The following is a 15,133-nucleotide window of genomic DNA, read 5'->3' on the forward strand; positions in this document are numbered from 1 at the left end:
TTGAACCACACTATAAATATAAAGTGTCTTGAATTTGGTTATCCCCTTCTAATTTGTGGGTACCCCACCCCATATTTTCATCATCATTCCTTGAAAATAAAAGTATGTAGAACGTCTACTCTACCGTCCCAACCCAATAAACATAATATATACGCATAATACCCTGACACCTTGTTTCTGAGCATTCGCTTCCGGCTTCTGAATGCTAGACGCAAGAAATCAGAGTGGAAAGTTATCGAAGAATGTAATGAAACTTTGCATTCTGATGTTTCGGAATAACAGCAAAATTAGCCAAGAAGACAGGGTGAATTTTGTTAGTTTGAAAAATTCAATCACGGAGAAGGATCTTGGAGTCAGACAGAAACTAGGAGCAGGTAATTTAACTTAATTGTAACTATACACAGAGCTGTTCATAGGGTTAGTGGTGTCAGGGGAAAATAAATGTTTAAAGTAATGATAAACGATAATGAAGAACAAGTATATACAGTCAGAACACTTTCGTCAGCATCAACAACAAATAATTAGCCATCAACACCAACAGCAACACTTTAAGAAATTTACAAATATATTTCTTGTGAATTATTGTCTCGATTTATCAGTAGTTGTACCGAACCAATCGTGCTCAAAATCCTCCTCAGGGCCATACTGTGGTGTTTCTTTTGTGGATGGGGAAGTTTTCCCCTCAGTAGAGTGCAGACGGTCTGGTATCATAGTATTATCCTTTCCTGTTTAGGTTAAAGCTTATTCCAATAGGCAATACAAAGAACTCCCCCTAAAAAAAAAGTTCCTCCGGATCCCACCCCAAATACTAATGAAATTGATCCATTTCTGCCCCATCTTGGCTGGTCAAGTTCTCTATTACAAAGCTCACATGAAAGCTCAAGTTCTGAGAATAGGACAATGATCAGTGTCGGAGCTATTGTAACAATTGATGATATTGGGTTTCAAGGGATTATTTCTAGGAGCTTCAAGGAAAGAAAAAAAACGTCCCCAATCAACAGTATCTCCCATCCCCTTGTCCAAGATTCTCCTTCTCAAAACTTGGGCATTTACAGAAAAATTATTCCTAACACCCCCTTTGAGATAAAAGAGATTACTACAATAAGGGTTGCAATTTTCAAAATGTTAAAATCAATGTTTTCTCTTAACATTCACCGTGATGGATCCTTGCTAATAGCTGTCCAAGATTAGAAATCAGCAGATATAATATTAAATCTAAAATCTCTTCTGAACACCCCAATTAATTCATCTAAATGGAACCCAAAACAATCCCCAACAAAAATAGTAGTATACAATGTTCCCCTAGAAATACCAATTCAGGAGTTAAAAGAAGGGCTCTCATATAGGGCTGGTAACACAATCCCTGTAGAAGATGTGACTCAACTGGGTTAACCCAACTCTAATGGATTAAAAACAAGTAGATCTTTCTTATTTACACTGAAGGAACAAATTAATATCCCAGAAAAGTTATTCCTATTTGGGCAAATCAAACCGCACAAAGAATACAAGTCAAAGCCTATCCAGTGTCAGAAGTGTCTGAAACTGGGACACACAAAAAATAAATGCAATGCAATTCTCCTAACCTGTAGTAATTGTAAAGGCTCCCATCCTAAAGAGTTGACAACTTGCAACAACACTCAGCCTACATGCATCAATTGTAAAGGCTCACATGAATTTACCAATAAATCACAATGCCCTGCATATAAGAAAAAAGCACTAACACTCTAAATAGCAACAGAGAAGGCCATTCCATACCCTTTTGCAGCTATGGGAGCAAATGCTGTCCAACCACACCAAATAAAACCTATAATGAAATCAAATAGAACTCCCAAGTCAAACACTCCTAATGCATCAATTACCCCTTACAAAACACCCTCATTTAAGCCCCCTAGCTCACATCTCTATCAGAATGAATCACCAAGCCAACAAGCCTCCTCGTCTAGTGAAATGAGGTCGGCCTGGCACCCTCTCCCAAGAAGAAACAAACCAGAAACACTGCCAGGAATTAATCCCATAACTGACAAACAGGATGCACAACTAAACATGCAATCCCCAAATATATGCTTATTCATTCTAAACTGTAATGCAGTTCAGGCCATGAATATACATCAACTACAGAAAACAAAAATCATTGCAGAATTGGCAAAAATCTACATCCTTGATCATATGCTCATTCAAGCAAAAAAAGATCTTGCTTTACTATTAACAAAGCTGAACACTGATACACAGTCATATGAAAAATAAATCAACAACACAACACATATCAATACTCTAGTGGAACGTAAGATCACTCACAGAAAATGAGTTAAATGAACTAATATCTTTTATAAATAATAATTCCATCAATATTGCTTGCCGCTCAATGAACTTACCACCTTTGTTTGCTGGTATATTCCCCCACAAAAGGCGGTGGGCATTAAAGTCTCCACAAATAATAATATTTTTCAACATATTAGAATTATTTATAAAGATGAAGAAATCCATGACATCTGTAATTTGGCCATTAGGGTTATAAAAGCTTATTATGTAAGTTTTTGTATTAATCAGCCAAACACTGATACCAATTGCATCAACATCATTTACAAAATCTGGAAAGTTGATGCCACAGAATTTCATAATATTTTTAACTATTAAAGCTACTCCACCTCCTTTTCTCTCTGATGATCTATCCTTTCTCAGGATAGTATATCCCAGAGACCTAATTTGTTGATTTTGGGTTAAATGAGTTTCCTGGAGATGACTCTTAGGGTTTGTTTCACCCTTTTTTTGAAAATGCGGAAAATTTCTCAGGCGTACAGATGTGCAGGTAACTTTTGATGGGTAAGACTAAAGCTCATGAAACTGATATATTTGAAATTAACATATAAATCTGATTCTTTTGAAGAGTTTTTTAGAGTTTCGGTTACTATTGAGACGGATCGCTCTTTACTTACAGTTTGTTACCACGAACTGTTTGATCGTGGTATTCATGCAATAAACCAGGTGTGTAAAGAAATCTTTTCCTTTTTGGTTTTATATATTTTTTGTTTTCAGTGAAGCACTTGTCAATTTTACGACGGCATACGTGGAGGGTTTGTGTTGGAACCCTTGGTCCCAGTTTGTGCAGATAAATGTCCTTCCCAGATTCTTTTCTTTGGCCCTTAATTGTTTTCCTTCACCTAATGATAATTATTAATTTTCCTTTAATTTTGGTGGCGCCATTTTCTGTCCTCCTAATTGCGTAGTTGGTTACACAGACCACGAGGTTAAGTGCGCAGTTGGGGATGTTTGACCAGTAACTTAGTAAGCCCTCGGATTGGCTGGAAAAATTCATTACCACCCCATAACCCCGTCACAGACACGCGGCTGGTGGAGCGGGCTGGAGAAAATAGTTCCTTTTTGTTTTTAGTTCTTTTTGTAGCGTGACTTGATTACAGTAAGATTTTTATACTATATAATCTTTGACTTTTCAGCCTAGGTCGAGTCTAAAGAGATAGTTAGAAATATTACCGGTAACCCTTGGCCTTAAAAGTGGCCCCTGGGACCATTCGATCACGCTAGAGTACTCTAAGGCAGGGTATATTGTAAATCGGGCACAGACGCGTACCCGATAGAAATCGGAACCGTTGGAGTAAGCGCGGGAATCCCACTAACCTTTGGGCCGACAAGGGGTTCTCCCCCTCGAGTAAGTAGCATAGCAACCTTTTTGCGCCGTTTTTGCACCAATAAGTGGTGATCCCCGTAGATTACCTCCCAATAAGTGGTGCCAGCGGTATAAGAGAATCCAATAAGTGGTGCCAGCGGTATAAGAGACCCCAATAGGTGGTGGCAGAAATTAAAGATGCTATCAGTAACCTGATAGCTAAAGAATTCCGCGTTTTCGAAGAGACAAGTAATCTAGCCTACAAGAGTAGCCTATTGTGGTTACATATATAAAAATAAAAAAAATTGCAAAGAAAATTCTTTTTTATCTGGACTGTGCCTAGGTGAATAGATAGGTAATAAAATTTAAGAATCAATATATCGCGCAACTAATTACTGTGCAAAAATATAAGACTAATTGACACGCAGCCATTTTTTGCGAGAGACCGGAAGTTGCATTGATAAAAGGATTTTCAGTTGGACGGAAGACGCTAAGTAAACCTTGGAATAATGGCGGACAAACGGAAAATTCAGACAAGATCTACCGCGGTAAAACAAAAATCGGATTCAGCCACACAATTGTATGCGACTCCCACTGGAAATACCCTAAGAAAAAAACCATAAGATAGAACCATGTGTCACTCAACAGGTAAGATAGACATTTCTGGGACGTGTGAAGATGAAATCTTCAAAACAAAATCAGTAATAGAGCGATCTCCGGTACGAACCAGGGAAGAAGAAAAAAGTCTAAAGAAAATTCAGAAAGAATTATTTTCAGATAGAGAAACCCGAACAAAAGAAACAGTGGCGATAATACATGAGGAAAAATCATTACAAGAAAGAACGGGTAAAACCAAACAAATTCACCCTTCAGAGGAGGTACAAAAAATAGAGGACTTGCGGGGAAAAGAAAATATTATACAACGAGCAGACTCAGAAAACGAATTAAGAGACTATAAGGACAGTGAGAATCACAGTAGGCCAAGTAGCAGGAGTAGTAGAAGCTCAATTTCCAGCAGGAGCTCGCGAAAAAGTACCCAAATAGATATGACACAATAACTATTAAATTTCATGGAGAAAGAAAGAGAGAGAGATAGACAAGAAAGAGATAAAGATAGGATAGCCAGAGAAAAAAGGAGGAGGCAGACAGAGAGGAAGGAAAATACATAATGGAAATGATTGCTGGGAGAAATTCCCAAGAGCGGCAGAAATCGTCTACAATAGAGGTAATGCAGGCAGTAAACCTTCAACCAATGAAAGAAAATGAAGATGTACATTTATACATATACAATTTTGAAAAAACGGCGGAATTAAGTGGATTACCGAGAGAAAATTGAGTGACAAGAATACAGCCCCTCCTTAACTACAAAGCACAAATTGCATATAAAGCATTACTAATGGAATACTCAAAAGATTTTGAAAGACTAAAACAAGCCATTTTGAAAAGTTTCAACTCTCCCTCGAGCACTTTCAAAGAAAGTTTAGAAGCGAAAAAAAAAACGAGACAACGAAACTTATAAAGAATACGGGTACAAGTTGAAAGATATGTGTTGAAAATGGCTAGAGTTAGAAAACTATAGAATGTTAGAAGACCCGGAAGAAATAAAAGATAAGATAACGGAAATAGTAGATAAAACAGCGATGGAACAATTCTTAGAAAATACCCACCCAAATATGAGAATGTACTTAAAAGAGAAAAACCCACAAACAATTGAAGAAATGTCCGAATTAGCATACAGGCACACTGAAATTAGGAGGGAGGAGTTCCCACCAAGAACAAGGTTAGGAGGTAGTGGTAGGAAAGAATACCCTTACTCAGAGAATAAAAATAATGCTAGCCAGATATGGCAAAGACAAACAGAAGCAACGTGCTACCATTGTAACTCCGGCAGCCACTATAGCACCAATTGCCCAAATAAAGACGGTAGAAAATACGGCCAAAAACAGGAACAGTATGACGTTACCTGTTATAACTGTAATAAACGAGGACATTATGCATCAGATTGCCGCAGCGCGAAAAAAAATTACGACAATAATTACAGAACAAGGGACGATCGGGCAAACGTAAGACAGGACAATCCGAGAAATGATCGATCCCAAGAGAAAAGAAAAAAATCTCAAACGTATAAGAGAATCGCATGGGTTAAAAGCCTGGAGAATATGAAAACTTGCGCATTTGCAGAATCACTTAAAGTATGTGGCGAACTAAATGGTAAATCGGTAGAAATAGCTATCGATTCCTGCAATGACCAAACCTATGTACGGGAAGACTTGGTAAAAAACCGACGTAAATTACAAAAATAAAGTGGCAGCGCTATGCTACTATGGAGCAGAACATAAATGTCCGACAGCTCAGGTCATAATAGAAATAGCCAATAAAGAGGGAAATACGGTTAAAATTAAAAGTAGGGGTTGTACCTACTCTTGCAGTGACGTTTTATTAGGGGGAGATTTTGGCAATATAGATAACTTTCTTCCACTAAACGCAACCTCCATGAATAAAAAAATAAATGCGGTGACACGAAGTCAAGAAAAAAATAAAAGGGAGGCTGTGCCCCGCACTAATGAAAATGATAGTCAAAATATACAAAACCCATTTCAATTTAACGACGAGATATTCATAAAAAATGCAAAACTAAGAAAACCGAAAAGCCAAAAAAGAGCGGAAAAAAAGAATATAACCAAAAACAAGATAAATTATTAACCGTAGAAAAATAACCAGAAAAAAACAAAGATGAACTAACCGAAATACTCGGGGTAACCTCCGAAAACTTCGCAGAATTACAAACAAATAAGAGAGACTGCAGAAAAATAAAACAAGCACTAACGAATCAAAAAACCCGCAATCTAAACAGTTTTCAAGTAATGGAAATCTACTTTACAAAATAATGGAGACTGGGGAAAACCCTAGAAAATTACAACTTTTGGTACCACATGAATTAAGAAAAGCGGTAATAAAGTTGGCTCACTCCAGCCCAACGGGGGGACACATGGGATCCCAAAGAACAAGAAATAGAGTTTTGCAGCGTTTTTTGTGGAAAGGATTAAGAAGGGATATTATCAACTTTTGTAAAAGATGCAAAGATTGCCAATTAGTGGCATGCTAAAATCCAAATAGAAAGATCGTATGAAAAAAATGCCAATTTTTGGCACGCCATTTGAGAGAATTTCAATGGACATTTTGGGTACAATTATGCAATCTAGCGCAGGACACAGATTCATTTTTCTTGCTAGTGATCTGGCTACGAAACACCCAGAAGCTATCCCAATGCGAACAGTAAAATCACCAGAAATCGCAGAAGAATTAGCGAAATATGTATCACGTCCCGGAATCCCGAAGGAAATTTTAACAGATAATGGAACCAATTTTATATCAACATACATCCGAAAATTATGCGAAATTCTCAGCATTAAACAAGTATTAACTACTCCATTCCATCCTCAGACAAATGGAGTGACAGAAAGATTTAACGGAACCCTAATTAGTATGTTGAGACGTTTTGTAAGAGATGATGTAAACCAATGAGACAAAATGCTTCCTTATGTCCTTTTTGCATACAGAGAAACTCCACACCAAGCTACAGCGTTCTCGCCATTTGAATTACTATATGGGACAAACCCAAGGGGGGTGTTAGACACTTTAAAGGAATCATGGGAGAATGAGGAGAAAAATGAAGAAACAGCGATAAACCACTTGCTATCACTACGAGAAAAACTGCATGAATAACATGAAATTGCCAAGCAAGCACAGGAGCAATATGTAGAAAAAACAAAAATATGGTACGATAAATCCGCCCGAATGCGCGAATTCAAGGAAGGGGATGAAGTCCTCATATTGTTACCGGACGGAAAAAATAAATTGGAAGTAAGATGGAAAGGACCGTTTAAGGTGAAAAGGAAAATGAATGATGTATATTATATGATAGAATTAGATGGAGCGAGGAAAAAGGAAGAAGTTTACCATGTGAATTTACTGAGGAAATTTAACAAGGAAAGTGAAAAAGAAAACCACAAGGATCCGCAGAAGCGCTGCCTCGTGATTTCGACCTCAGAAAAGGACGAGGAAAGTGCCCCCTTAGGTACAATAGACCCGGCGAAAACACATATAAATGCCATTGAAAGAGTTTCGGCAGAAACACATTTGAGCCAAGCTCAGAAATCCCAATTAAACAAGTTATTCACGGAATTTGCAGACGTATTAACAGACCTAATCGGAAAAACAGAAAATGCAGTACATAAAATACTATTAAAGGACAAAAAACCAATAAAACAATACCCGTACCAAATACCAGAAGCTAAAAGGAAAGAGATGAAAAAAGAAATAGACCGAATGGTCGATTTAGGGGTAATAGAACCATCAAATTCAGAATATGCAGCACCAGTCGTATTAGTCCCGAAGAAGGATGGCTCTATTAGATTTTGAGTAGACTATAGAAAACTAAATAATATTTCCGAATCAGACGCGTATCCGATACCAAGAATGGATGAAATTCTAGAGTCAGTAGGTTCCGCAAAATTTATATCAATTTTGGACTTGAGAAGGGGGTATTGGCAAGTAAAAATGCACCCATATGATTGAGCCGAAACTGCCTGTATTACTCCTTTTGGGTTATACCAATTTAGGTACATGCCATTTGGACTAAAAGGGGCACCAGCAACATTCCAAAGGATAGTAGACCATATTTTAAATTCCTTACCATATACAAGAGCCTACTTGGATGACATTATAGTATTTTCGAACTCGTTCAATGAACATCTAATCCATATGGAACAAATATTAACCAGGCTGAGGAGAGCAGGACTAACTTTGAATGTAGAAAAATGTAAATTAGTACAGTCATAGACAGAATACCTGGGACACGATATAGGAAACGGTATAATAGCCCCATTAAGGGAAAAAACAGAAAAAATTACAAACGCAGTACTTCCGACCACAAAGAAAAAAGTTCGATCATTTTTGGGGTTGGCAGGATATTACCAAAAATTCATACCGAATTATGCAACGATTGCTACACCTTTGACGGAGTTAACAAGGAAGGGGACCGTAGACCCCGTTAAATGGTCTGAAATGGAACAAGATGCATTTGATACACTGAAAAATGCTCTTTGTAGCGAAAGAATACTGAAAAATCCAGATTTTTCCTTGCCATTTGTCCTACAAACTGACAGTTCAGATTACGGATTAGGGGCAGTTTTATCCCAAGATTTTAAGGATGGGGAACATCCAATCACATTTATATCCAGAAAATCATCAAAAGCAGAATTAAACTATAGCATGATAGAAAAAGAATGTCTTGCGATAATATATGCGGTCAAATAACTTGACTATTATTTATATGGACGGAAATTTAAAATAATAACGGATCACAACCCATTGAGATGGCTGAATATAATGAAGCCAGATAACCGACGATTACCACGGAGGGCCCTGTGCTTACAAGAATATGATTTCGAAATAAAATCGAGACCGGGGACGGATAACGGAAATGCTGACGGCATGTCCCGATTGTGGGAAAAGAATAATATAAGTTAAAAAAAAATATTGGATGGGCTGTGCCTTGATAACATAAATAATAGAGAAAAAAATAAAATGTTGGATGGGCTTTGCCTTGATAACATAAATAATAGGGGTGAAAAAGAGGCCAAAGACCCATGGGGAATAAAGAAAGATGGACACAAAATAGAGATGAATGACCTACAAGGGGTTTGGGGAAAGTTGGGAGATATTGAATGTCGAATCGGATTGGAAAAACTTGAAAAGGAATCTGAGATTGGTATTATCAACTCAAAAGATATGTCGATCCTTTATGAGGGAGAGGAATCCCTTGGGGAAGAGGCCAAAGACCCATGGGGAATAAAGAAAGATGGGCACAAAATAGAGATGAATGACCTACAACGGGTTGGGGGACAGTTGGGAGATATTGAATGTCGAGTCGGATTGGAAAAACTTGGAAAGGAATCTGATATTGGTATTATCAACTCAAAAGATATGTCGATCCTTTATGAGGGGGAGGAATCCCTTGGAGAAGATCCCTTGTGGGAAGTCGCGAAAGATATCCCTTTTCCTCAATGCACAAGTGGCGGACATGTTGGGATCCCTTTACCGAGATTTTGCCTCTCTGATCTGGAGTCCTTGGGGGATACTCTCTCCCAGTCACTTCATACTTCACCCAAACCTTTGTCCAATAACCCTATTCATAGCTGTTATTCTTCATGGGAATTGACAATTATTTCCGGAAAAACCATATTCAGTATCGAAGTTTCATCTTCAATTAGCATCAACGCATATTCTTCATTTAATTATCCCAGGGGAGGAAACCCAGAAAAAAGGCGATTCATGGTTCGCTCAAAATTTTACTTCATTCCCAGTACCCTTATTGTTTTCACAGGCCTGAGCATTTTCGGCCTTAGATTATTTGAAATTATGCCAAGGGGTAATTTACTTTTTATTGAGATGTGGGGTTGTCTCCACAGATGGAAATTAAGAGGCTAGTGCAGCCAAAATTTTTCATGAGGGCTGGCATCATCGAAAGTGCCAGGAACTGATTCTTTGCTCCTCTCAAATGTAAATTCGTAAGAGCGAGAAAAATTTTTGTTTTTGATTGTGCTGCGCACAATGACTTTCTACGAATCTTGGACACTTCAACTTTCAAAACCTAATGCAGATGCTATACGATCTAGACCATGGTGGTTCTACGATAGAGACGTGGGGAAGACGATAAATCCTAAGCCAAGCGTTAGAAGTACAGGCATTGGTGGAAGAAAGAAGAGAAGATACAAGTTTGATGATTTTGAGTTTAATGTTATTTATTTTATGTCTGAGTTTCCAGCCAATCCACCAGAGTAGCGGCCATTTATCTTAGGAGGGAGGTGTTGAACCCTTGGTCCCAGTTTGTTCGGATAAATGTCCTTCCCAGATTCTTTTCTTTGGCCCCTTAATTATTTTCCTTCCCCTAGTAATAATTATTAATTTTCCTTTAATTTTGGTGACGCCATTTTCTGTCCTCCTAATTGCGCAGTTGGTTACATAGACCAAGAGGTTAAGTGCGCAGTTGGGGATGTTTGACCAGTAACTTAGTAAGCCCTCGGATTGGCTGGAAAAATTCATTACCACTCCATCACCCCGTCGCAGACACGCGGCTGGCGGAGCTGGCTGGGGACAATAGTTCCTTTTTGTTTTTAGTTCCTTTTTGTAGCGTGACTTGATTACAGTAAGATTTTTTTATGCTATATAATCTTTGACTTTTCAGCCTAGGTCGAGTCTAAAGAAATAGTTAGAAATATTACCGGTAACCCTTGGCCTTAAAAGTGGCCCCTGGGACCATTCGATCACGCTGGAGTACCCTAAGGCAGGGTATATTTTAAATCGGGCACAGACGCGTACCCGATAGAAATCGGAACCGTTGGAGTAAGCGCTGGAATCCCACTAACCTTTGGACCAACAAGGGGTTCTCCCCCTCAAGTAAGTGGCATAGCAACCTTTTTGCGCCATTTTTGCACCAATAAGTGGTGACCCACCGTAGATTACCTCCCAATAGTTTGTTATTCTTGTTCGTTCACAGAGCTCTTTTTTGCATTTGACCTATAATTATTTGTAGGTTATCTCATATACCGATTGTATTTCTTTCTCTTCTTCTTCTTCTATTTAACAGCAGGCGGGCTTTTCAGTAACACTATTTAGCCCTTTTCCTTTTGCTTCACTCTGTGGGCTACAGAGCTACTGGCTTGATTGCCTCATATTTATTAGATATATTCAGATATCTTTCAGCAGATCTTTCGACTCTAGGAGTTCAAATATAAGATGATAGATGTCGATTTCTATACTCTGTGTGCAGATATAGTTGGCTAGGCTCTTGGCTGATAGTGGGATTTTGTGGTGTTTGAAGTATTTTAACAGTTTAGAAAGCAAGGTATGTTGTGCAGACGTCAGCATATTACATTCAAATAGGCAATGGTCAATTGTTTCATTATTCATATTACAATGCCTGCAAAGAGGGGACAGGGGAATTGAACCACTTGAATTAGAAAGCTTATATGAGAATGCAAGGAAATTTAGTCCATTTGTTCCAGAACGAATTCTATGATAAATTTTAGAAAGATACTTATTGGGAAAGGGGGAAAGGATAGGATTAATCTTATTAAAATTAATATCTGATAGCCTCCATCGGTAAATATCTCTAATTGGGATTGGTCTCCCACTTGGCTGGTCAATATTTATAGCATTTTTTGCTATTTCATCAACCTGATGATTACCACTTTTGCCAGAGTGGCTAGGAATGTACTGAAAGTAAGTTTTTATGCCACTTGAAGCAAGATTATCAATAATACTGAGACAATGATAAGTGTCAATGTCCAACTTATATTGAGGAGCTGAGGCCAGCAACTCAAGGCTTGATAAAGAGTCGGAATAAATGATAATATTATTCGAATTTTCAATCAAAGATTGGTTTTGCTTAAGGTGTTCTAATGCCATGATTATTGCATTTAACTCAGCAGACATTATAGATAAATTATTAAATAATACCTCGCCCATTGCAATTTTCAGGTGAGAAAGGAAAACACCACTTGCAACCTTTTCATTCATTTTTGACCCATCAACAAATATTTGGAAGTGATTTTTATAGGTAATTGTATTAAGTTCTGCAAATTTTTTCTGAACAAAAGCAATGGGGGTTAAATCTTTATTCCATTTTGAAAATTCAGTATTTATTATGGGAAATGACCAATTCCATGGAGGGGATTGGGGGAAAGTAGGTGCAATAGACTTTGCTGGTACAGGGAACCTCTTTTGAATATTGGCATACTCATCTGCAATACCTCTATACATGGCTGGATTTCTTAACCAATTATGTAATGTGTGTGAGCTATTTGATTCAATTTTTGTAAGATGTTTTATCAAGAGAAAGCTACGTCTCTCCCTTATTGTTGTTAATCCACTCTCCATAAGCAGAAACTTGGTGCTTGTGGGTTTCCTAAGACCAAATATGAGACGTATTATATCATTTTGTGTTGTTTCAATTTTTTGCATCTGGGTCTCGTTTTACCCATAACAGTGCTATAATAGGGTTATAATTGCGTTCGCTATTTTTGGGCTAGTTATTGCTCCTGTTTGGGCTATACGTTGTGCCAAAAATCTAGCAACACTGCACATCATTGGTCAAACTGATTAAGTATACAAGTAATGGATATGGACAGGCCAATAGCGGATATTGACAGAATATAAACGCGTGGACAGCCCGATCGTAAAATTTGAATCCATAAAATTGTTACTTTCCGTTTAAGATCAATATACCTAATTAAATGGTTTTACTACAAATTTCAGTTTTGCTGTATGAAGAAAGTCATTTAATTTTCATATCTCATTTTAAGCTGAACCTTTTTATTGATTTTTTCTTTTAGATGGAGAGAAGCCCCGTTATTTCATGGCTTTTTCACATGCGTGTTAGCTGTAAGTATTAACCACTTTAAAATAAATTTTTCATATATGAAAGTATGGGTAGTAGTGGAACCGGAAGGAAAGTACAGTTGTTAATTGATTATTTTTTCTATAATTTCCCGTCATTTATAATTTTATTATTATTTTTTATCGCAGCTAATGTGAAGAAAATATTAATAAACGCCCTCATCTTAGGAATATTTATCTCTGCTGAGCTGCAGGCTTGGTCTTCATTCCGCTATAAAATACAAATGATGTTTATTTTGGGTTGATCAGTTTGAATTAGGGGGTTGGGAGAAGTAAATGCTTTTGTTCTTTTATTTGCTTTACATAAAATTACTAGTTTGTTGAATTTGCATACATTTACTAGATCCAAGCTTCAAGCTTCATTGTTTGACTAAACGTAGTCTATTTTCTAATTTCGTTTTCATCCCAACCTTGTGTTAATTTATAGCTGAATAATAAAGAGATAGAGAGTGTTCCTGTTGTAGTTCCGACGAGTTTTTTTTCCTTAAAGATAATCGTGAGAAACGCCTTTGAAATTATGCATACGTATGGATATTTGTGCATAATTCTGTCATTCTGTCATTTATTAAGTACTTACTCCATTACCTTCAACTTTATCTTTTACTTTTCTTACCAGACTCATTGCATACTAGTGAACTTTGTTGTTGTGATTTTTTTTTCGTTAGTTTCTCTTATTGCCATCATTTTATAGTTTTGATTGTTGTTCTATTTGTTTTTGTTGTTGCTCTGCTATTTTTTTTCACAATTTTGTTTAGTGGGCAAAGAAAAGATTATTACCACCTTCAAAAATATTAAAAACATCATAAATTTAATAAATAGTTGGTTCCATCGTTGATGAAACTGTTGATGCTTAAACAGTTTGTAGTTAAGACTGGGTGTAGTTTTCCGAAAACAATTTTGCTATTGTCAAGAAGTCTGTGCCAAATAAATTTGTGGCTTATCCTTGGGTCAGGTGCCGCAGTTGCATTTTGAAAAAGAAAGTAAAAATAGTTTTATTATGTTTTTACATGATTTGATATGTTTTACAAAGCGATAATGTACAATAGAAAAAAAAAACGGACAGAAAGAGAAAAGAGATGAATCGGATTATTCGGTGTTGGTATTAAAACCATTGTGAATCTGAATCACGAGTGCTCGTAACGTCCTTCTCTGCTGTTTAATGTGTAAAAGGGCAGTTTTCACTGTTTCAAGTAAATACTGTTCCTGGGTCGGTTTACAAAGCACGAATTTCATTGCTGGTGCTGCGAGTTGATTCCCTTTGATTGACAAAAAAAAGAGAGAGAACAGAGGAGAATCACATTATCTGGTATTGATATTAAAACCAGTGTGAATCCGAATCATGGGTGCTTGTAGCGTGTAGCGTGGGAAGTAATAATTTGTTCCTCGCCTTCTTTCTCTCTTGTTCAATGTGTAAAAAAGTTTTGCCGTTTCAAGTAAAGCCTGTTCCTTCGGGTCATCATACTCCTCTTAAATTATGAATATGAAGCTACCTGATTTCCCTTTATTTGAGTGCTTACAATAAGTTTCGAAATTTTAGTCCCCCCCCTGCGGAAAGTTCAATTCAGTTTTAGAGTTCTCCTTTTATTTGAGTTTTATTTAAGTTTATATACGTATTTTGCTTTAAACGGATCTTGAAATAAAGCCCAAAATATTTTTAAGGTCTGAGCAATTTTCGCTGACGTCGGTAAATTCTCTGTTGTTTCATTGCTGTTTTTTATCCGTGATCAGAAGCGTAGCTCCAGAATTTATATTAGGGGAGGGGGGGGGGGCAAGACTAACCCGCAGGGGGTAAGACTAAAATTCGCTACTTGTTGGTCTATCTCTAAAATAAATTGTCGGAACTAAAATATTTAAACAAAAAATAAACGATACGTAAAGGAATAGCTTCAAACACGTTATAGGTGCAGATTATAAACAATTTATTGATTAATAATTTATAGACAATAATTTTCCTCGCCCCTTCCCGCTGCAGAAGACAAAAGGCTGTAGAAAAAAGAATAGGCAAATCCTGTAATATTCAACAAAATATAATACTTTTCTGGCGAAGAA

The 15,133-nt window shown here is 37.1% G+C and overlaps 1 protein-coding gene across 2 annotated transcripts in view; it reads left to right on the plus strand.

Annotated features, from left to right (window-relative positions):
- The window catches only part of sip3 (septin interacting protein 3), a 57,615-nt gene that overhangs the window by 17,387 nt on the left and 25,095 nt on the right, over positions 1-15,133 (plus strand). For both annotated transcript variants that reach the window (XM_089091502.1, XM_089091503.1), the window contains one exon: positions 13,021-13,069. In XM_089091502.1, coding sequence (XP_088947628.1) covers positions 13,021-13,069 — 49 coding nt within the window. The remainder of the gene's footprint in view (positions 1-13,020; positions 13,070-15,133) is intronic.

Source organism: Artemia sp. Qi Xiang Cuo, chromosome 7 (assembly GCF_049724085.1).
Source record: "Artemia sp. Qi Xiang Cuo chromosome 7, ASM4972408v1, whole genome shotgun sequence".
Classification (NCBI taxonomy): domain Eukaryota; kingdom Metazoa; phylum Arthropoda; class Branchiopoda; order Anostraca; family Artemiidae; genus Artemia; species Artemia sp. Qi Xiang Cuo.